General features: G+C 42.6%; 1 protein-coding gene across 1 annotated transcript in view; it reads left to right on the forward strand.

Moving 5' to 3' along the window:
- Window positions 1–24,371, forward strand: part of gstcd (glutathione S-transferase, C-terminal domain containing) — a 58,917-nt gene that overhangs the window by 20,664 nt on the left and 13,882 nt on the right. The window contains exons 6-8 of the mRNA XM_069666319.1: window positions 18,436–18,551; window positions 18,901–18,945; window positions 19,313–19,441. Of these exons, the coding sequence (XP_069522420.1) occupies window positions 18,436–18,551; window positions 18,901–18,945; window positions 19,313–19,441 (290 nt within the window). The remainder of the gene's footprint in view (window positions 1–18,435; window positions 18,552–18,900; window positions 18,946–19,312; window positions 19,442–24,371) is intronic.

Consider the following 24,371-nt stretch of genomic DNA (forward strand, 5'->3'; position numbering starts at 1 on the left):
GTCGTAATCGAAGGTACATCACCTATGTAAAGAAAGTTATATCATTATACCATTTCTATTGTGCTTCAATCTCCACCCTATTTTAATGTTTGTACACGAAACAAATTGAATGTGTCGCCTTGCTTCTCTTGAGTTCTTCTCAGCTCTGCTGTAGCTGCACACAGCCGCTTGTCCTGCCTCTTTCTCTCTCCCTATCTGTGTCTGCTCTGTTGACATCCATCGTGAGCTGTACTTTTTATATAGTCGCCAAAATTACCCAACAAATGCTTTGAATATTTAAGCCGTGATTCCATTTCCACAGTAGCAGGTGAGCCGCACGTGAAGGAGGCTCGTCTTTAACGACCAAAACGTGGTACTGAATGACATCTGCACTACACTGCACTGGTGCAATTAAATGTTTTAATACAGCGCCACAATAGGGCCCATTTTTAACAGGAGATGTTGCACCTTAATGCATTTACAGGAGGGCCGTATCAGTGGACGTCCCTGTCTGTTTGTGTGCTTCTCTGACAAGCATGTGTGGAGACACTGCAATCGAGGATGCTGCAATCGAGATTCTGCAATTGATGATGATGATCTTGGACAGATAAAATCAGAAACATGATGGTTGCCAAATATACTTTGGCGCCGTTAATATCCTTGAGAGGCCCGCCCAGGTATCGTCTCTGTGTGGGAAACACTGGTTGGCGGACGTCCTGAAAGAACTAAGTTGGTCAAAAGTACAGAAGTGTTGTAAAGGCTGCCTTTCAGAGGTTAGAGTGGGATGAAAGACAATAAAAAGATGCTAAGTGAGGTGGACAGATGCAGACAATAGCCTTCGACCTTATCCCTAGTTCCTCATGTGAAGCAGAGGGTGCAGTGGAACATGCTTTAAAGCTGCGTCCTGATTTAATGAAACATATTTCCCTCTGCTGTCTTGACTGAATTCTGTTACCCGTTATGGGTTATAATTAGCAACTCATATTTCTGAACAGTAACATGATTCTTTATTTGGAAGGATCCTCAGAACATCTGTCACTTTCATTTGCACAATTTGCGGCTTGGCATGTTGTGCAGTGCATGTTCAGACTGTTGTAATCGCAGAGACTCTTCAAACAGCGGGAGAAAGCAGGCGCGTGTTTAAAGATCCATGGTTTTCTTTTTATCTCTCCTTCTGTCTGGTTTTCATCTTTTTCTTTTATTATTTCTTTGTACTGATTTATTTTTCTTATTATTTTTCTTTCTTGCTTTCATTTTACCCTTCATCCTTCCCTGCCTTCCCTGCTTTGCATTCTCATCACATTTTAACCTCTTGACATTTCCACGTCTTTCCACAATCCTGAGCTTTAATCCCTCCTTCGACGTCAAGGGCATTTCTTATTTATTGTCACAACTCCTAACAACAGAATTTAAGCATGTTTCCATTCCCATTACTTTTCTCTTTCACAAACTAATCTTACTGGATTCCTCATTCTGTTGGCCTGAGAACGGCTCAGGGCTTATTATTACGCCCTGTATCTGCTGAACACTGTAATAGATGATGTGTCATATTTGGTTTCAGCGTGAACGCCGTGATGTGCTCCTGCTGCGGCCGGGACCTGCCGAGGTGCCCACGTCTCATTTAGCTCAAAAGGAGGCTGTGTATGGGTTGTGGCGTGTACGTCTCAGTTTGCTATGTCTCGTTGTTGGAGGAGTCCTCCCTCATGTTTGTATCGCCCTCATGGTGTAGGCTTACACTGCTATAGGGGTGAGTTGGTATGTGTGTGAGTTAGTGTGTGTTTTGTCTGTGGCTGCGTCTGCAGAGCGTTAAGCAGTAAACAGAGAGCAGTTAGGGGCCTCATAGCTCCACCTTTTCACACTCTGACATATAATGGCTCTTAGATAAATACTTGTACATTTAGCTGTTAATTTAGTTATTTAGTTTAATGTTTTGTGAGAAGCTGTAACAGAGCGAGATTGTGTTGAACTGCAAGCGCTGGAGGTGTTATGAACTGTGTGTTTTTTTCTAGTGTGCAGGTGGCTGAGCAAAACAGAGCAATGATTCATCTAAATTGTGCTCTAATCATGCAGAGGGCACATGTTGTGTTGGTGGCCTGTAGTCCCCTGATTCTTGTCCCACTTTCCTTAATAAGAATATCTGTGCAGTGCGAAGACATTCGCAGATAGAGTAAGAAAGTAGATCCAAACTGAGACCAAGCGCATACGTTCTGTCTCTAAAATGAGCATCGCAGATAACACAAGATTTATAGAATAATATTTGCTGTTGGAACTTTCCTCCCAAACACTATGAGTCTCTTTCCTCACTGACAGTAGAGTTAAAGGGGGGAACCTCTTTAGAGGGGCCCCGTCTTTGGCTCCCCAACGTTTCAGCGAGAACGCCAGGAGGAGCAGGGACACCAGCGTTCTGGAGTCCAGCCAGCCTTTATTTATTCTCGAGTTCGCACCGCAAGGCGAGGGGTAAAAGCTACGCCGGCAGCAACATTTTTACAAAGGTGGCAGGCCAGAAGACGTTGACACGGCCCTCCGCAGATGCCAGCGTTGTGCCATTTACTCCCCAGATCTGACAGCTCCGACCGAGCACGGAGAGCGGAGGATGAAGGGGAGGAGGAGTGTGCACGGAATAAAAACAAACTTCTCACTTTGTGAGGGCAGTTGTCAGGATAGGTTTGCACGATGCATAACAGGAAGGAGCAGCTGGATTTAAAATACTTTTTGTAAGCTTTATTTTCAGAATATATTTATTCCATTCATCTTTTTATTAAAGGTATTTTTACGGATACAAAAAAAGTACTGATGAAAAATGGTGGATTACAGCAGCTCATAAACTGTTTAACTTCCTCTGATTACAGACATAAATCTGCACCGTTAATGTGTGCTTATTAATCTTTATGTTTACACTATGGTAACTCAATGAAATGCTGGAAAAGGTCTCTTTATAGAGATGTTTGTAGTAAGGCTGCACAATTATGGCCACAATTACTTTGATCGATGTTGATATCACGATTATTTATTTCAATTATTCATTTTAGGGACATTTTTTATGTACTTACACATTTAAATAAACAAACCAAAGCTTTCAGTTCCATTTCGTGCTACTATTTTGCATCAGTCAAAGACTTAACTGGGTTCTTTACCTAAATTTGATGCATCTTCTAGATGCTCAGTGCAATGCAAATTGTATTGGTAATTTCGGTCTGCATTTGGGAGTTGGGAGGATAGGATATCGCGCTGCATATCGTCGCTGTTATGGATGTCTGACTTGGTCTGCTATTCTCTTCTCGTTTTCAACAGCTGCTGTAACTACGACAACCACAGACACATTCGGTTACGCGTTGAACCGAAACACCGGTCTCTGTTGTTTACTCTTCCACTCTAAATTGCCGCTGCAATGTAGGCGCTCATGAGTGAAGCTGAAACCTCTCGATCGCGTCCTTGGGGAGTGGTAGAGTTTTCTGTGGACGGAGCACGCATCTAACGTCAAACGTCTATGTCGCTGTCAATCAATTAGTTAATCGTGAGGAAGCCAAAATCGTGATTGGGATTAATATTCGATTAATTGTGCAGCCCAAGTGTTTAGTAACGTCCATTTGTTCATATGATACATAAAACAGTGTTTCTGCTACGTATATGTTGCCGCAGCAGGTTATTGGATTTCTATTACGTGTCCTGAAGTTGCAAATAAATGACTCCTCAGAGATGTCTGCTCCAAATGAAAAGTCGTTCGCCCGCTCTCCTCGTTGAAGAAGAGCACTGAAGCAGTGACAGGAGTCGCAGGACGTCAATCATACGTGAAGTCGTGGCAACCAAATAAACAACAGCGGGACCAGTTTACTCCTCACACAGTGTTCTAACGGCAAAAGAGGGTCCGACATCGGACGCTCTCTAGCCACACACAATCATATGCAGTTCTGTAACGCAATGAAACAATCCTATTGTGTGTCTCCGTAACTCCCTATTGTAAATGCACTGATTGTCGCTGTTTATAAAGCTTATAAAAAAAGGTGCACGTGCCTTTTGGTAACAATTGATCGCTTTGAACGCTACGTCATTAAAAACGTCCCTCGTGCACACGCAGCATGATTTTTTTGAATAACAAATGATGGTCTCTCTCCATTTTGCATTGTCTCTCTAAATCTTAATGATATTTACCATACCGTACGGTGGCATGGGTCCTCAAGGGTCAGGACACAGATTGACCTCAAAATGGGCTGGATTGTGAGCCCCATCCCCCATGTAAAGATGTCCTAAATGCAGACATTCATATGTTGTTGACAGGTCTATGTTCATGCCAGTTTTGGAGTGTGTCCAGAACTCCAGGATGCAATGAAGGCAGTTTTGGATACAGAGGAAAGGAGATCTCATGCTTTATCATGTTTTTCAGTGCAGGAATTGAAATAATTAAACTGTTAATAACTCATTTTGTCCACACAAATAGACAAATAATGAATTATTGTTCCGTCCAAGATCCTTTGCAAGATGGGAAGTACTTCATCTCGTCCCTATTCGGTCACTTGGGGGGGGGGGAAAGGCTTCCTGTAGTGCATTTAAAAATAGGGTGAAGTGCTAAGGTAAGATTTACAGTCCTGTTTCTGGTTTGTTACAAGTAAAACTACTCTAACTCAGTCTTTCTTTGTAACACAGGCTGAAATATATAAAAGTTTAAGACGGATCTCAAGTCCACAAACTGAGCAAAGACTTCAGTTTTCCTCGTGGATGTGCTTTAGCGATGTGTCAGCTTGTGTGTAGCCTCGGGTCATTTGCTCCTCACCTGAGCTGAGCAGTGAGTGTGTTGGTCAGGATCAGTGAATCCTCTCTGAACACGCTCACTTTCTCTCTCTGCCCTGGGCAAACACAACTTCGCTGACAGGACGGATCGATTCCAAACTCCACCAGTTTTTAAGCAGAGGAGTGAGGATGTTTTCATGCCACGTCCACTACAAACAGAGCGGCCAACAGCACTCAGGAGACAGACTGCAAGTCAACACTTAGCCTCCACAGCGAGTGGAAGCCGAGAGGAGTCTGTTACGCATGTGTCCGCATGAACTGATTGTTCCCGGGCAAAAGAATTTATATTTCCTGAGTTTTCACACAATCCAAATATCTTCACAACCACATCCTTTGATGAGAGAGGCTGAGGTTGGAGGCTCTCTGTTGAGTTTGTTGTCATGTTGCCACTTTGCACTGTTACTGTACAGAACACAGGGTAACACTTCATTTAACTGGTCTGTAATGTCTGAAGATATTCTGATGAAACAAGGTTTTCTCTTTGCTTCTAGATTTATGTTTGCATAAAGTTAATTACGGTACACCCTGAACTGATCGCCAGTCAATCACAGGCCTGACACATAGATACAGACAACCTTTCATGCTCACTATCGCACCTACGGGCGAGTGAGAAGGGTTAAACTAACCTGTCTCACGACGGTCTAAACCCAGCTCACGTTCCCTATCAGTGAGAGAACAATCCAACGCTTGGTGAATTCTGCTTCACAATGATAGGAAGAGCCGGCATCGAAGGATCGGAAAGCAACGTCGCTATGAACGCTTGGCTGCCACAAGCCGGTGATCCCTGTCGTAACTTTTCTGACACCTCCTGCTTATAGCTGTAAAAGTCAGAAGGATTTTGAGGCCCCGCTTTCACGGTCTGTATTCATACTGAAAATCAAGATCAAGGAAGGAAGCCGGAGTACCTGCAGGGAACCAACGCATGCTCAGGGAGAACATGCAAACTCCACACAGTTAGGCCCACTTTGTCCGAACTAGGGTTCAAACTAGGAACCTTCTAGCTAACAACTGCACCACTGTTCCAACTAAAGGGAATAAATAATTGAATTTCAACACTATCTCTTCTACTCTGAAACATGGTTCGAATCCATGTTTGGACGTAGGGGTCCTTTCTGTGTGGAGTTTGCATGTTCTAGGTGTGAATGTGAGCATGAAGGGTTGTCCGCCCTGTGATTGACCGGCGACCAGTTCAGGGTGTACCGCACCTCTCGCCCATTGACAGCTGGGACAGGCTCCAGCCGCCCAGGATACAGGACAAGTGGTATACATAGTGGATGGATTTGTTATTGTTGATTGGTTATTCATTTTTGCCCATCTCAAGTTTCCAAGCTCAAGCTCAGTGATTTTTTTAGCAGCTTTCTTGACTACCAAACAACCAAAAAATCAGAGGGGATTCAATATAGGCTTTTGTGAAATTTGCAGCAAATCCTTGAATTTAAGAACCCGTGAAGCAGCTGTGAATTTTATTTCAAACAACAAACCATTCACTGACAAGCAATTTAAACCACAACAGCATGAGGTCAGATTGTGTTGTTGTGATGCTCTGTACAAAACTGACACCTCTGGTTGTTTGCCAAGTTTGAACCGAAACAGCGCCGACAAATTAGGAATGTGCTGTGACCTGTGCGAGGGACCGCAGGAGGTTCATAATTATGCAGACCTCTCGCCTGCGGCGACGTCTGCTCGTGTTTTGACAGACATTCCAAACCTGTTGACGGATGCACAGCGAGACGCTCTCCTTCCTCTGTTTGTCTTCATTACCTCTCATTTTTCTTGTCATCGCAGTCTTACGCAAACACATTGAAAACTTTCGGTGGCTGCTCGTGTGAAAGGAAACTTTTTTTTCCCTGACAACTTGTCAACAATCGGAGCTTTCAGTATTGTGGAAGGGTTTTTTTCCACTTTAAGCCGACTCAACGAGATTATACTTAGTTACCGCTCAGTGTTTGGCCTCAAACCTTTCTAAATACCTCCAAACACAATGGCAGTGATGTTGTGTGCTGCTGCAGCTTTCAGGACCGTGTCCTATAATATCTACACTGACAGAAGGAGGACGGTGATTTCAGTTTTCTCTGCTGTTATTAATTACTGTCATCAGTCTGCAAAGAAGCGCCAGAGTTAATTTCCTCGTGTGTTGCTCCATAGATTTCCATAATGAAGAACATATGGTCAAATGCAAGCCTTTCTGCACCGCTGCATCCGCTCTACAGTGCCAACGAGCCATTTCAAAATTTCAAATTAAGGATGAGCCATTGCGAGTTGCCTGCAGCCGTTCCATGCCAAGCTCAAACCAAAGCCCTGCCAGCTAAATATTGTGGCCATTCACAGAAGCATGGGGTTCTGCCAGAATCATGTCACATAGAAATCGTTTGAAGGTGCCTTCAACTCTTTAGAGCTGTGATGAATCACAATGTGTTTATTGTCATGCAAAGCAAGTCCAACAATGAAGAGATAACCTCATTTGTGTCATATGTAGCCTTATGTTTCAAAGTAATGTCTCTTTTTGTTTGAACATTGTTTTAGGTTTCTGTGCTTTCGCTAAATGAGTAGCTAGTTGCTAGTGTGTAATTATATGTGTAGATGGGGTTTTAAGCGGCAAAAAACATAAGAAACCTCTGTAAAATTCCTTAAAAAAAACCAACCTTTTTTTTAAAAAAATCTATAAAGGTGGTTGTGTCCTATATACCTGCGAAACCAATATACCAGTATAAAATGCAGACAGAGGTATTTTATTGTGTTACGGTATTTAATGGCACTATAATCTAGCTAAAGCTTCGTCACGAACATGCGGCGTCATGATCGCCAGTGCAGCCGTCGCCCTCACAACAATCAACGTTACAGTAGGCTAAGCTCAACTACCGCACCGGTAGCGAGCAGGATCACAAACTAGACATGACGAAAACAGATGGTAGGCGTTTATTTGTGTGTTTTGAATGTGTTTCAACTGACATTGAATGAAAATAGTGTTGAAATAAAATGTATACATGTTTTATTAATAAATAGCTTTTTTCCCGTCTGGGATATCCCCAGAAACAGACTGCGTCTTGTCTTGTTATGGTAACATCTATTAGGGATGGGCATTTCAAGCAAAAATACTATTTGATATTCACTGGAAGCTATTCGACTATTACTCGAAGTTTCGCCCAATTTTCAAAGCTGCCGTATACGGATGGTCAGTGACATATGAGGTCCGGGGATATCATAAAGTGCGTTACATTTTTTTCTGTAATTAATTAGTTTACTTCCAACCTGGATAAAGTTATTCATGCCTTCATATCCTCCCATTTCGATTACTGGAACTCTCTTTATTTTGGTATCCCTCAGTCCAGTTTGTCCCGCCGCCAGCTCGTACAGAATGCAGCAGCCAGAGTTCTAGCTAGAACAAAGAAGAGAGAGCACATCACTCCTGTCCTTGCCTCCCTTCACTGGCTGCCTGTGACTTCAGTTTAAAATCCTCCTGTTTGTCTTCAAAGCGTTAAAAGGTCCCGTCCCCTTCATACATCACAGAACTCTCACTGCCAGAAAACTCAGATCCTCTGACCAGAGACTTCTGTCTGTCCCACGCTCTCAGACTAAGTGTGCTTTAGTGTGCTAAGGGTGCTTTATAAATAAAGTTGAGTTAAGTAATTAATTGAAATTAACATTTTATTTTGACAGACCTAGTAATAATAAACTGTGCATCGTACTTATATAGTACACAGACATGGATATAGTAGTTTTTATCTGGCAAAGTTTGCACTTGTCCTCATTTTCGTTTCCTTTTTTTCGGAAGGGTTCCACACACAACTCTCCCTCATATATATCTATCTATCTAACGTTTTATTCTGTTGCTCTGCAGCCATATAAACTGTGAACTTGGGCGTCATCGAAATACAAATATACTCTATAAACACATTAAGTACGTTTCATTTATTGAAACACAACGAATGAGAAAAACATTTTATGTACATGCACCATGAATTCACGCTCCACATGTGAACATTTGATCTGTCAGGTGTACTCGCCATTTGGCCAATCAGATGAAGCCACAGCTCGCCGTCAGTTACCCTCATTGATGTCAATTTGGTGCCAACTGCAAGGTTAGCTAGCACAGTGGATGAGAAAGGCGAGACGAGTGGTCAACATGGACCTCATTGGAATTTAGGAGAGACAGTCTGTTCATCATCAGAGGTCAGGTCATCACAGGTGTGTAACACATGCAGGAAATGATACAGGAAGTGTTTGTAACACTCTCACAAGTGTGGACACGTTTTTATTTTAAATTAAAGGAAAGTTTTAAAGGGGAAGTGAAGGTGAGTTTGTCCCCTTCTCTTCTAAGCCAGTGTTATATTTTGTGTCGTTGTTAAGCCTGTAGCTTTCCTTACCTATGCATTTGTCAAAGTGTCTGTTATTACATTTTCCATTTGTTACTGAGCTCCAGGCAGTTTGTTTAGTCTGCGGTAAGGAGCACTCTTTATTTGGCTCGGTCAGTTTACTCCTGCAGAACCTGCGTGTGCACTTCACAGCACTTTACTCTCCTCCAGTCGTATAAAGGAAATACAGCGTGCTCTCTCGCGGCCAGCAGTTTAACAAGCGCCATCATTGCGTTAGCTGGCCTTATATCTGTGCATGGGACTGTCACATCATTATAGCTTAGTCAATGTGTGAATTCAATACTTCATTCAGCAGCTCATAAACACTGAGCTGCTGCAGTACCTTTAACAGGATAACTTTTGTGACTTTAGTTTTAACCTCTCCAGTCATGCTTACAGCTCCCACACCACCCGTGCAAAAGTTTTTATTACACGCTGCATCGTTCTGAGCAGCTGCCAAGACAAGAAAACACTGTTATTGTTCCACAGAAGAACAGAGGGACGGAGACAGCCAACCTGCTCCTCTGTGAACTGACACACTGGTACATTCATGAGCCCTTGAAGATAATGATCCATAACACCTTCCTGTTTCCACTTCCTCCTACAGTTATACATACAGTACAGTGTGCCCCTATGCATACAGGAACCATCACATTCAGGGCTTAGAAACAGCCTTGGATTCTGCATTCTATTCACTCGCGTCAGATACGATATGTAGGCAACATGTCTCCCTTGTCAGAGTTTCTCTCTGATTTATTGATCAGTGCTTTTGATTTGTTTTAAAGACGGATACAAATACTATAAATACAAATTAATTAAGGGCAGGGGGGGGATATTATGCTTGTAAAATCACTGAAACTGGTTGACTGGGGATTGACCCGCTGCAGGGGATCCGGTAAAGAGTCCACAAGAGATGTCTGACTTTGAAATCAGGATTCTTTCTTGCGAATGTTCTGGAATAAAATCAAAAGGAAAATAATAAACCACTGTCCATGACTGAACATCAGCCCAATATAATGCAGTAATAATAACAATATGGCTCTCTTATGCAGTATTAGCAAGACTGGCTGACAAAAATGCACATTTCCTGCATAGTTATGAAATTGGGTTCTGCCCCTTTAAGAGCTGATCACATGACTCTGTGCTGGGCTGTCTATACGGTGAATTCGCTTAAGCAATAAACTTAACAGTAGCAAGACACTATGATTAATCAAAGGTAAGGAACAACTGTGACTCACGTTTCTATGCTTCAACTGGTCAGCTTGACAACTCGACTGTCTAAAGTCCGTTCTGGAACACTGGGTCTCCTTTTCCTCAACCGTTCGGTGGTAGACGATATATTATAACAGTCTGTTAACTCGAATGCTGAATGGACGAAGCTCAGTTGCCCGCACCTCGTGAGTGCGCGAGCGGGGGAGAGCAGCAGCGGGGACCAGAGAGAGAGTAAGGGCGAGAGAAAGAGAGAGACACAGGATGAGAGATAGAGAGGTCCAGTGCAGATAATGGCCTTTTCTACAATGCTAATTTCAAGCTTCATATTTCACTCTGTGATACCTGTGGAGTAGCTCAGCATAATTTACAGTTAAACAAAACTCATCATTTTTCTCACACTGGTGCTCTGTGCAGACCCTCATACAGCATCTGCCTGAAACGACTCGGTCAGCTCTGTCCCTTCAAGAAACTCCGCCACTACGAGCCCACTTTCTTCTGATTGGCCAGCACTTTGTGACGTCACAAAGTGCAGGGTACAGAAAAAACTGTGTGAAACCTGGCGTTCACAGCAGCAGCCTGCAGACTGAGCTGAAAAGCCTGGGGATTACTGCAACATACTTTTACCTACAGATTTGAAACTTCACCTGCGTTTAGTCTGGACATCAGATGTAATTTTATATATATATGTATGTCACAGTGAGTTCCTCTGCTACATCTGTTATTTCAAAGACCTTTCAGGCCTGCTATCCGCTTACCCGACATCCTGTGACACCATATTTCTTGGTGGTCGACAGATGACTCCGTCTGGGACGTCTGCCGTAAACACGTCTGCAGAGCTTCCACCTGAAAGGAATCTATTTCCTCCTTTACAGCAAGACACGTAACGTGAGCTGGCAGCAGACCTCTGCAGGTAACTGGACACTTTTAGAGCACTGGTGTGGATATGTAACATGCTCACTCTGTCACAAATGAGCTGGCACTTTCTCTGCTCTAAGACAGCATGTGCTTGTGTAAATATATATATATATCTACAATTATAGTTCAAATTTCTGCCCTTTAATTCAATTCCTAGAAAAGAACCTTCCTCTATATTTTGACCAATAACTAAAGGTTACAAAAATGCTCAAAAGAAACTAAATCTAAATGATTCAACCTTAAAATCTTGAGTCATACATTTGAAACCATTATCTAAAATCTCAGACCAGCCCTCCTCATGTTTGCTCTTTACACCAGCGTGTCCTCTGAGAAATGTTAGCTGTCAGATCCTGCAGAGCCCAAACACAGGCCGCCTGTGCCACCGTGCTGTGTTTACATTCTAATCTGTGTGATGGACTTGCTTGATAAGGCCCCGGGCACTTCTGCAGCATCAGGGGAAAGAGGAGGAGATCAGGGCTCGCTGCCAGCAGCAGCAGAAGTTAGGCACTTTTTTTTTTTTTGCAGCGGAGGACACACACGCTAATGGATCATCAGTCTCTCCCCGATGACTCAGCCGTTGCATGTTTTCTCCTCACTGAGCATTTAGGAGATGTCAAGGTAGAATAAAGCCACTTGTTTCTGCCATACCAAGACTCCTACTGGTTCTGTCATCCGTGGCTTTTAGCCAGCAGCTATCTGGGTAGGATGGTGTCCATGCCTCTGCTCATAAACAACCATCAGTTGATTCTGTTATTCAGATCACGTCAGCCTGTCGAAGGAGGTTAAACACAAACTGTTTGTAGCAGAAGACACCTGAGCCCCATCCAATTCCAACCAACCGAACATTTCAGCAGCAGAATAATGTGAGAGGTCAAGGAAAGTGAGTGCAAAGGAAGGCTTGAATTGAAGCTGGCCAGATAAATTCACTTCCTCTCAGAGAAGGACAATCTAAACATACACAGAATATTTTAACTATGTTGCATGGTATTGACATGCAGAGAAAATTCATCCTTGAAAGGTTCTCCTTATTTTCTCTGCAGCTTTTACCTCAAGGCTATCTACCCCTTAGAACAGGAAACACACCAGTCTGTTGGATGCACTCGCCAATGTGCCTTGTTTCAAGATTCTTAACAAAATAGCTGCACTGCAACATTTCGGAAAATCGTTGAATTTTGCTCTGAAGTTTGCAATAAAACAAAAAGAGCCTTCACACTTTGGCAGATTTTGCTTGATGTAAGAAGCAACAAGAGATTTTTTTACTCAGTAAGCGCTGGCCAAACAATGTTTTCTTCGTTGCCAGTGAGTTCCACTGTAATTGTTTGGCTAATACATACGGAGGATTAAAGTCCGTGTTGCCAAGTTTGGCTTTAAAAAGTGGCTTTGAATCCAGCTTATTAAGGTCTTAAATTCCCTGTAACTTGGTCGAGCTCACTCGTCTCAATTCTCACCCCTTCACGGATAATTCATGCAGCCTTTTTGCATGTTTAAAATATACTTGGCTTAATGCTAAAGAAGACCATGTCTGACTAATTGCCGAAGCTCATCCTCAGTGTAACCGTCTTAGTGCACACAGAGCGATGTATGATAATGACCACCTGTCAGCAGCTCTTCTGCTAGCAGAGCATTCGGGCCTGGCTGGATGACAGCGGCAGGTACTTTGGTGTCGCACTCGTGACGGCTGCTTCTGTTTATAAAGTGGATGGAAGACAGTCGATCTAGTTGGGATGCATGAGGAAAAAATGTAGGGGGGAAAATTCACTGTGAAGATAGTCCTCGCTCCGCCTGAGCTGCATGTGAATTACATGGTCTGTGATTGTTTTTGTCTTGTGAGTTTGAGCTGCGATAAAACTTTTAAAGTCAAAACTGTTCCGTTCAGTTTGAGTTACCTCAGCTTCATTCAGATGTCAGGGTTGCATTCATTGTCATTGAGTCTAATGGTCATAACATAGCTTATTCTTAATCTTACAAATTTGGTATCTTGTTGCCAAGTAATGATTTTGCTTATTGAAAGGGAAGACGATCCTTCAAAAAGAAGGCGGGGTCTCTTGTCCTGCATTGATAAATGCTCCTCTTGCTCCGGTGACTGATAATGATAGATTAATAACTGTGACAGAGGGTCATTACAGCTGCATTCAATTAAGTGCCTATTACACGTCTAGCTTCTGTGACAGGGCTACCTGCAGAGGGATGCAGAGAAGGGTCATATACACACTACTAGCCCCCTTTACGCTGCCAGTTCAAGCCGGATCCGTTACGCCTCGTCTTTTACGTAATACGCACAGAGGTGGAATGGTGGGGCGACGACGTTCCGCCTCTGAGCCAGCATTAGAGGTAGAAACAAAGGTGAAATGGCGTCAAGGACGGAACAGCACTGCGTGTGTGTATATGAAGCTCGTGCTGTTCGTTTACATGTCATGCACCTTTTGCTTGGTTCACTGTAAAATGGCAAAGGCGGCATAACGGCGGAGCTTCTTTACGACTCTGTGGAGGAATCTGGATGTAAAAAGGGCTACTGTGCGGCGGCTGTGGCTCAGTGGTAGAATCAGTCGTCTCTCAATCGGAAGGTTGGTGGTGTGATCCCTGACTGCTGAAGTCACATGTCGAAGTGTCCTTGGTCGAGGACACTGAACCCCAAATTAGTCCCGGTGACATAGTCATCGGGTTTGAATGGGTGTAGATCTGATTGGAGATTGGCACTTAGGCCTTTGCCATCATATGTGTGAATGTGTGTGTGAATGGGTGAATGTGACATGTAGTGTAAAAGCAGCTTTGACTGGTCGCAAGAATAGGAAGGCGCTATATAAGTACAGGCCATTTACCATTTACTCTAACATGATATTGATGGCTTTTCCTGCGTGGTAGTGACGCCCCACCCTAAGGTAGCCCTCTGGGGCTAACAACTATCCACAATTGACCCACAAAATCACACCTTGTAAAGATCAAAACCAAGGGATTTGTTGTTAATTGGAACAAAGACAAGTCGAGTCATTAAAAAAAGATCAGCTAAGGACAAAATTAACAAAACACAACAACACAAAATCCCTGCTGGGGCACAACAACAGAAGCACCACTCCAGAAGCCTCTGTCCTCAGATGTCGTGACTGGAGTTTTTAAGCATCTAAGTCCAGGTGCACTTGTTGAGCAATCACCTGGGAAGAGCTGTGGAGACACAACAGAAGGGGACAAAGGGAATAGTGGTCACAAACAGGATGACATTCTTATCTTCTGCTATAATGCCTCGACAGCTTCTACATGGACTGGAAGGACATTCATGGTTTCCAGAGGATGAATCCTATTTGTTGTTATGAGTCAAATATGTCTCTCCTTTTTTGTTGCATTAGTTTAAATCCATTTTCTATTTCAAGACAAAACACCAAGAAAACAACAGAAGAAAGACGAGAACAGTTACCTCAGGCTAGGTCACAACAGAACATCACTACAGAACAGGGGAACTGCACGCATGTTTCTGAGTGGTTTTCTGCAGGTGAAGTCTATCAGGTTGCCATAAAAAATATACAACTCCTTTCAGCCTCAATTGCACTGTGTTTAGTGCTAATTAAACTTAGATAGTGAACATAATGGATAGTATTTCTAACGTTTACCATGCCATCACTATACTCGCTTTGCTGTGTGTGGAAATCGCAGGAGTAGGCGATGAAAGGTGAAGCAGTTTTAAAACGAATAATGATGTCTCATGGAGAACCTGGAGGAGGTGATTTCCTGCCCGCATGTTGTGTCTGTATCAATAGAAGTGCATTTCCTAGTGGGCTCATTACCGGGATCCTCCGTCTGTTAGTTAAGAGGCAGGGTCCAGTGTGCCTCTAGTCGCGGATATTTGGACGTTATAATAAAACACTGATACATTCACTGGTACATATACTGCTCGTTATTTTCAGCGACGACCCCTTTGACATCCAGAGAAGATCAATGTGCTGTCAGGTAATTAAGTGCGAAATATTCATCCGTCAGTTTATACACACATGCATTTGTGTTGATGCAGAAAGAGATAAACCTGAAACAAGGCTGCAGATTGAAAGAGATTTTGTCACTTCTTTTTATTGTGATAAAAGAAATAAAAGTTAAAGTGACTATTTGTGTTGATAGAATTATATTGCAGGCTCCTTTATGGAAATGTTTGGCATGCTCTACAGTGTTATTCTTATGACATCATATGGCCGTTTAACCTCTCAGTTAGACACAAACGTGAACTGAAGTTTAGTCAACCTGCCTCAGTTACAGCAACCCAGGGCGTGACCTTTAAGACCTCTCAGTGTTTCACTTTCCTGAAACAACATTATCAAATTAAATTGAATACAAAGCTGCTTCGCACGTCTCCTGCCGCGCACTCCGTCCTACTTAGCTCATGAGTTTTACCTCAAGTAGATTAGTGACCTCTCACCAACAACGTCCTCTATGAGTAGAGATTAGTGAAAAAAGTCACACACACAAATCTTTACATTATTTAACATCACTTTTTTTACTCAGTATTCTGTTTACAACTTCTGCACCTCAGCTGCTCGTTTCTCTGCTCTCAGCACATATTAACAACTTACAGGATGTTCCTTATACACCAGCTAAACCTTTTTAAACACCTTGGACCCTTGTGTGGCCTCATACACACGCCTGCCTTCACTGCATAAAACATGATTTGCCCACGCACAGCAACACCAACATTAAATCAGGTCAAAGTTTACAGTGAGTGAGTTTGGGAATCCGGACATTTGACAAAACACTGCAAGTTTAAGACTTTTCCAAGATAAGATTTTGTGCCGAATCTTAAACCCTTCAGGCAGCTATGATCACTTAGGTTTAGCCCAGTTGGTAGAGCAGGCGCCCCATGTACAGAGGCTACAGTCCTCGACGCACTGATCGCAGGCTCGACTTCCGGTCTGCCGATCATTTGGTGCATGTCATCTCCCGGTCTCTGCTCCCCACATTTCCTGTCTCTCTTCAGCGGTCCTATCAAATAAAGGCAAAAGCCACATATCGTGTCATGAGTTACCCTTCGATTCCCACCCCTACTGTAGACAGTAGTGGGAGATATGTAAGACTCAACCAAAACAGTGAAGTTGCAGGCCTGGTAATCCTGGTACTGTGGACTCTGAGTCTGAGACCACTATGATTGACCACTTTAACTTACACGTTTGTCATGTAATCCTTTCTCTCTCTGTTTTTTTTTTCCCAAAAGATTATTATAACGATTATATCACGATACAGTGATTCTGCAATAATTGATATATCGCAAGACAATCATCAATATCTGATTAACTTCTTCGACCAATTAACTTCCTTTCACGTTACCCTCATTCATGTCATAAGCGCCGACGCAAGGAGTCATGAAGTAGTGACGCAGTGAGTCACAATCGCAGGGAAATCTGTCTAGCGCGGCATATATTTGCGAATTAAAATATCGATATTTGGCAGCAGCCTGTCGATAATTCTTTTGCACGAGACGATATATTGCCGCATCAATATTCTGTCCCACCCCTAGTGTACAGCAACAGCAGGGAGATGTCTTCAGGCCCATCACCAAATGGCAGACAGGGCAAATATTGGTGCCGTCAAAGAGGCCTATATTTCCCTTAGGAGTTGGTGGGGACCAAAAACAGAGCTAAAAGTATTGTGAATATTGGACTTATATTCATCAGATTGCCAGAAACATGACTCCAAATTAATGTTAAAGACCCCCTCCAGTGAAAATCAAGTAAACATCTCCATGTGGTGTTTTTCATGTGCTACAAGACATATCAGGGACACTATGAGCAGTCATCTCCATGGCTGGGCCTGTCTGCTTTTAAACTGCAGTGTACCAAGGACAGGCTGAACGGCACGTTTTCATAGTGGGCGGGGACTATGTAGATTCAGGACATTAATGAGGGAGAAGGAGTAGATGCCTTAGGAGGATTTTTACAAGGTAGCCATTTTAACCATTTTCTTACTAGCATGTTAGCATCTTTGTTTGCTAATAATCTGTCACAGTTGTTTTAAAAGCTTCTTTCCGCTGCCCTGAAACTGCACTGTGGCTTTTCTGTTCCCCACCCATCCTCGTCTCAGACCCCCCTGTCTATTCCTGCCGTGTTGACTTTTATCACGCTCTTTCATGCAATCTGCAATTAAAATCTAAATGTATTCTTGTGCATCAAAAGGCCTCTATACTAAAGCCTCCTTGGAGCCGTGAGTACGTAGAAGAGCCTGCACCCATGTGAATAACTCTTCCAAATGAACCTCAGAGTCGTGCCAATTACCTTCCTGCTGTTTCTCTGTATTTAAATTCTTCCCTCACATCCTTTATTGCGTTCTCCCTACAACTGGGATCGGCTCAATATGAGAGTATTCCTCTATGAAACGCCCTATTCATGTCGCCAGAATGAAAAGTCTCTTCCTCCCCTGTCGTCGTACACAAAGCAGCGTGAAGAGCAGAAGTGTAGGAATAATATTTTAACGATATTCCATTTGTGTGTGCACGAGTGTGTGACTCTGGGGTAAATGAAACGCACATCTCTCTAGATTTATGGACCAGAGACGACGCCGGCACAGCGCGTCAACGGCTCACTGCGGAAGGAAGAGGCTGGAGACAGAAATGTGCTTAGAGTTAATGGGGTTCATACTGCTCGCACAGCAGCACAAAGTTCTGAGGCAAACAAGGAGGACACTTGATTTTGGCTCGCAGGCTTTGCTTTTGATGATGCTGAGAGATGGTTTGAGCTCCCCTGGTTGGCAATTGGCTGGAAACATGCTGATGAGACAGTGGAGGCCTTTTCATCTGTGTGCTATAACCATTACCTGAAACTGCGGGTTGTAAATCAAAAGTTTAGCAGTTAGTGTGACAGCAGAGTAAAGTACGACACAAGAGGGATGAAAAATATGTCTTTATTTTTTTGTAATATTAATTTAATTTACTCATAATGTCTGGAATATAACGTAGCTTTTTCATACACTTGTGTTTTTGTTCAGATAAAAAAAGAAGGCTGGGACATTACAGCACAGTCGGGGGAAAGTAAAAACACAGAGGCGCTCAGACGTACAGAAAACAACATTTAAAAGTCTTTAGGTTTATAGCAGCCCTTTTCTCTGCTTTCTGTCTTCTCCTGTTTTTCCCCTAATTTAGTTTTCACAGTCTTCTCCTGGAAAATCTAGTTGCTTACCTCCTGCTTTCTGTGAGCTGCAATGACAACTTGTGCTCCTTTCGCAGGGAAAATGTCAAATATCCGCGCCGTCAGGAAGAGGCAACAGCTGAATAACTTGGTCGCCATGGTTACGGAGCTAGCCAGGCCGGGCCAAACCGTCGTGGATTTCTGCAGTGGAACGGTGCGTGCGTTCATCCATCAGTCCAGCTATGCATGTATATTTATCACTGTGCCCGACCGCGGCTACGTCAGGCTGCTGCTCCATTAGCAAGCAGCTGCAAGGAACTACTTTTTCCTCTTTCTTTTTTTTTAAAGCCTTTTGTTGTCGGCCCGGTACACAGACGGACTGATAATTACACTCATGAAAAAGCAGGCTCAGAGCGATAGCGCTGCTTGGCTGAAAGGTCAATTCTTGGTAGGAAAGGCCAGCGCTAATCATCGCTCTATTGATGTCCTCTTTGATGTGAGCGTTTTTTCCCCTTATCGTGCACTCTCATTTAGTTTTCTCTCTCTTCTGTTCTGTCTCTCAGGGGCATGTAGGAATTGTTCTGGCTCACACACTACCAGACTGCCAGGTAACGTGTGTTTGTGAGAGTGTGTCAGACAAAATACAAATGTGATATCGGCCTCTTTCTGTAACTTTTAGAGGCATTATTTTTAATGTTTTAAAGGCTAAAGAATAACCGATAAAGCAACACATTAACAGGTAATGATGAAGTGGTAATGATTAGTAATGTTTTTACTGTTTTAAAAGCTAAGAATAAGCCTCCTGTAATCACGTTACTGACCTTTTCATTAAAGTGTTTTTTGTCCTTTTTTCCTCTGTGAATCTCAGAGTTTTGAAACTTGATGTTTCCATAAATTTGAATTCATTACAGCTTAATAAAGGTCAAGTACCAGTGACATGCACCTGTGTGTGTTTTTTCTTTGTCTGTATTCAAGGTCCTCCTCATCGAGAACAAAGAGGAGTCCCTGGTCAGAGCGCAGAGCCGCTGTGCTGAGCTCGGTCTGACAAACATCGGCTTCATTCAGGCCAACTTGGACTACTTCACTGGACCGTTTCAAGTGGGGGTGAGCAGAGCAAGTAGGAATATACAACAAAACATCTGCCTTTATAACTACTATTTTGTTTATTAATAATTAATATGTTCTGTATACGATACTTAACCATTTAATTTAAAGATTTAGCTTGCTTCTTGTTAATAAAACTTAAATGTGATGTAGAACTTGTTTGTGATGCTAAAAATACCACAAAAAAGAATCCATAACCACAAACCATCACAGAATGATTACACACTATTGCAAGTAGTGGAAGAAGGAAGCCACAGTAGCACTGATTGTCTGCTTAATTTTGCATGTAGTTTGCACTGTACAATTACTTTCAGTTTTTACATTTGATAAATTTGAGTGAGTGGAAGTGGTTTTCCCACTTCCACAAAAGCTTTCTAACACTTGATTACAAAATGATTCTGCCACTGAGAAAATGTAATTAGCGATGACATTTGTGTGCAAAGTCCACAGCGAAGGACACACGACTTCTTTTGTCCTTGAAAATACAGAAACTCAGACTAGAGGTGGGCCCGCCGCCGTAATGATGATCTCATTGAGCTGCTTTGCAGAGAAAATGTACAAATTCATCACATTTATTCGTTTTAGTGCATTACAATCCTGTGACAGTCTTATCATCAGTTATTATCCACTTCTATGTTGCTTTAATCCGTCTAAAAATGTTTGTTGTTTGTAAGACAGTTTCTCCAAAGTGTAGATACATATTTATACAACAGTTCTGATCGCGTAATCTGTTTGGATATAGAGAACAACATCACTAGGACTTTTCACTCCGCCTCAGCCTGGTGTTCTGAATACTGTTATTAACATTACAGCAGACTGTGTACAGCCCCTTATACACTGCCACTGTCAAGGCGGGATTATTACGCCTCTATTACGTCTTCCATGTAAAACGCACAGAGGCAGAATGGTGGGACAAAGTCGCTTGCCTCGTGTGTGTATTTAAAGCACACGCTGTTTGTTTACACCTTGTGCACGTTTTGCTTCCGCGCTATGTAAAAACACACACTTGGGCGGCTTTACGCTGGCGATGCTTGGTCCAATGTGAAATGGCAAAGGCTGCATGACGGCGGAGCTTCGTTACGGCGCTGAGGTGGAACCGCAGTGTAAAAAGGGCTCATGTCTACACTGATCAAGCTGGTACCTCTGAATCACACAGCAGGCTCTTATTTCACTGGTTGATGATAAATTGAAACATACAGATAAATGTACATGATATATAAAACCTGTAGACACAGAGTGCAGGAGAATGTTTGGGTTGCTTAGCAACAAAAGTCTAGTCCAGTTAAGTTGTGGAACCAGTTGAGTTGGTGATGTTGTTCATTATTACTTTGTACTATTTGCCGCTTGTGTAACTGTTGTATAAAAGCCATATCACACTCGAGGTCGTGATGTTGTACTGGATAACAACACAGCTGTGATTGGGTCATAGGCACGAAGCCGGAGGCTGATGATATTCAGTACATCACTCCCTCTCATGGGATATTGCTTCAATAAACATTAATGGTAATTAAGCCAATAACCCACTGCTTTTTATATTTCTCATGATGCCTCTCAGCAGAGAAGTAAACACCTTTGTTTAACGAGGCACCAACAATGTGTGACTTCCCACTCTGCCACAATCACAGCTTCACTGCAAAGAGTCTGAACATTGTACTTTCACTCTTTAAATATTAATAGATCTGTGAAAGGCTCAGCCACACGTCACATTCACAGACATGTCATTCCCTCATCCTTTCCCCACTAACTCAAAATGTCAACGTGCAATTATTTTTGTCAGAGCAGCTAACGCGGCTTTTCATTTCCCGAAGTGGAGCTTTTAATCAGATACCCTTTTAGTGCCCTGCACTTTAGTCGAGCCTGTTTGTCACTGTCCCTCTGCTCAGATTATTGGAAAGCAAAAAGGTGGGTTCACCCAGAAAGTGAAAGACAAAGGCGATGCGAGGATTAAATGATCTCTTTAATGAGGACTATTAAAGGCTGACATGTCTTTGTTTGCTCTTTTTTAACGTAAAAAATCTGCCGTCTAACGATGCCTCGGGTTTGCTTTCAGAAACACTTTCCTGCTCCGATCTTAAAGAGTTCAGCTTTTATTAAAGCTTGGAGTCATCTGTGGAAAGGAAAGTAAAAGTAAAAAAACGCCTGCCAGCCATTTCCAGTTTTATTCAGACGAGTTGGCCATGTCACCCTTTTATTTCTTAAGTCATCACACTTTTTTTTTTTCTACCAACATCTCTGCCAAGACTGCAGCTCTGCCTGTCTGTGTATATTAAGCTTTAACACCCTGCTCACTAAATGAGTTTTATTCCGTACAGCTCCCTGCATCATTAGAATAAATGTTTCACTGGCTTTCAACCTCTACGCTTAATAAAAAAGGAATGAAATTCAGCATTGCAAAGCACTCTCCACCTGTAAGTGGAAACCTCTGCTGCTCCTACAACACCCACCTTCCTCTGCAGAGCTCTTGACTTGTTGAACTGATAATTAATATCAATCTTGTGCAAAAAGGTCTTAAACTGTCGTTAATTACAGGCTCTTTGAATCTGTCAGTGTCGCACTAAAACAGGTCTTTGTGGCTCGAAAAGTGTTGCTTTTACCTTTTTGTAGAATCGGTGAATCCTCGTTTCCAAAATTGGCATATTTTCACCCTCATCACATTCGTGAGTGTCGTCCCTGAAACATGTTGTGTTCCTGCTCTGTGTCATAGCCCAGTTTCAGTCAAAGCTAGCTGTTCTAATAGCCTCGCTTTAACTCTCTCTGGGACGAGTAGGAATATATATGTACCTGTTGTAATTAGCAGTAGCTATTGTTCTGGCATCGTCACTCCGCTGAGACTCGCTCTACTTGGCGAGAAAACAAACAGCACACATTATTCTCCCTTACATTATGTGGGTGTTTCCTGAAGCGAGGACTGAACACATGGATTTTTCTCACACGGTACATGCATGTACAGATTTATGTATGAAACAGGTGCTTCGGTTCGTCCTCCCTGCCCTACTAGATATTCACACCTCAACACTCACACAGGCTCAGCTGTTGCTTCGGCTTACTCTCCTTCCTGCACGACAGATACTTTCACCTGAGGGAGCCACCCATCACACTGATTTAACTCCTCTTATATATAATACATGCTCCCATTTTTAGTCATTTAATCAGGCTAATTAAGTTGAGGTGCCCCCTATTCTTAGTCCGCACTTCCTGTCTGCGGCTGCATGTCCGAGGTGTTAGATTGATATAAGAACCGGCTTCTACACACATCGTATTTAGTTTCTACTCTTTCCCCCGTCAGATATCATCGAGCCTACAGACCTCGAAGGCAGGAAAAGTTGTGGAGCTTGACACTGATTTGGATTTTATTGGATGCAGGTCCTTTATCGGCTCTGCTTTAGGGGTTGGATTGTTTGAAATTGATTCTTTCGTTGGCTTCTTTACATTTGAGCAAGGAATAATGTGATTGCTGTTTTTGCTGTAAGCTTTATGTAAAATGGGAATCGATCAGTTCCAATAAGCTGTAATTCCAATGCTGATGTCATTTAAGGGTTCAAGGTTTTTTTTAAATCCTCCTTAAGGCTGTTGATCGAGTCTGTTTACCTGCAGTGAAATGCAACACCACATCTACCTTTGAGAGGAAAACAACTCTCTGATTGTTGGTAATCACGTTCATTCTAGTCTGGCCGACACAAATACACTCGTACCTGGGTATACAAACAAACAAAATAAGGAATGAATACAATAGACTCAAAACCTTGATCTCTGCTGTGCTGATATGAAATTCTCATTGATGATGCTCCTGATTTTTTTCTCCTGTTTGTCTTAAATTGCAAGAGGAAATTTGTACCACAAAAAAGACTGCAAAGAAAAGATGGCAACGCTTTAAAGTGATAATCTCGAAGATTTTTTATAAAAATGAATGTAAATGTAACACAATGGTGATTGAGCCCACTGATGCATTTGCAGTATATAGTGTTATTATGGACTGGGTGTCTTTGGCGACATTTGCGGAAGAAATCACAAGTGGCGCCTAGTTTAGACGCATTTTCCATCAGCCAGCAGTGGTTGGTCTGCCAGAGAGGGTAGGCGGAGCTAAGCGGTCTCTGCAAGTGTTAAACAGTAATCTACTATGGCTGAACAAACAAAGAAATGATCGATGACTACAGATACAACTTCAAAAATAAGTGAAAATCCAAAGAAAAAGAAACAAACTCGACGCTCAGATGAAGGCAAACAGTCTAAAAAGTAAAGCGACCATCAGCGAGTAAAATCAAGAGTTACAACCGGAGCCGACCGTGGACGTCACACATGCAGCACTGTCTGGATACCTGGGAATTGTGCTCCCGCAATTACCATTTATCGCCATAGGTGCCGCCAAAGAACACAAAACTGAGATCTTTGAGATTACAACTTTAAAAACGGCCTCCTCACTCTCTTCTGCAACACTATGAAGCTAACAACAGGGTTGCAGAAGAATGTGAGCCAGATTAAGTTGAGCATTAGTTATCTGTGTTGTGGGAACTTTCTCTGACTCGGGCCCGGATAGGACGAGAGAGGGATGTAATTAGCTCAATAACAGCCTCATTATTTCTGTGATGTGATTATGGAGAGAAAGATGCAGATAGAAATAGATTTCCCTCTCACCACCAGACAGAAAAACAGCTTTATGAATGGCTTCTGGGGCTTGTTGTTGCATATTGATTCATTGTTTTCTTCTTCCAGTGATATATGTTTGTGGTGAGTTGTGCTTAGCTGAGTGTGTACGAGCCCAGGAGATGGTTTGAAACCAGCCAAGCACATATATTCACCTTCCATTATCCATTTTTAATTAGGATATCTCATAACATATTGGGCTTCATTTATATTGCTTAAACAGACAAAGCCATTAATATAACAAGGCTGCTTTCTAAATCAAGAAATGTGAATGTATAATTAGTTATTA

Source organism: Semicossyphus pulcher, unplaced genomic scaffold, assembly GCF_022749685.1.
Source record: "Semicossyphus pulcher isolate SPU_LCO1_2020_fin unplaced genomic scaffold, fSemPul1.0.p SCAF_17, whole genome shotgun sequence".
NCBI classification, from domain to species: Eukaryota; Metazoa; Chordata; class Actinopteri; order Labriformes; family Labridae; genus Semicossyphus; species Semicossyphus pulcher.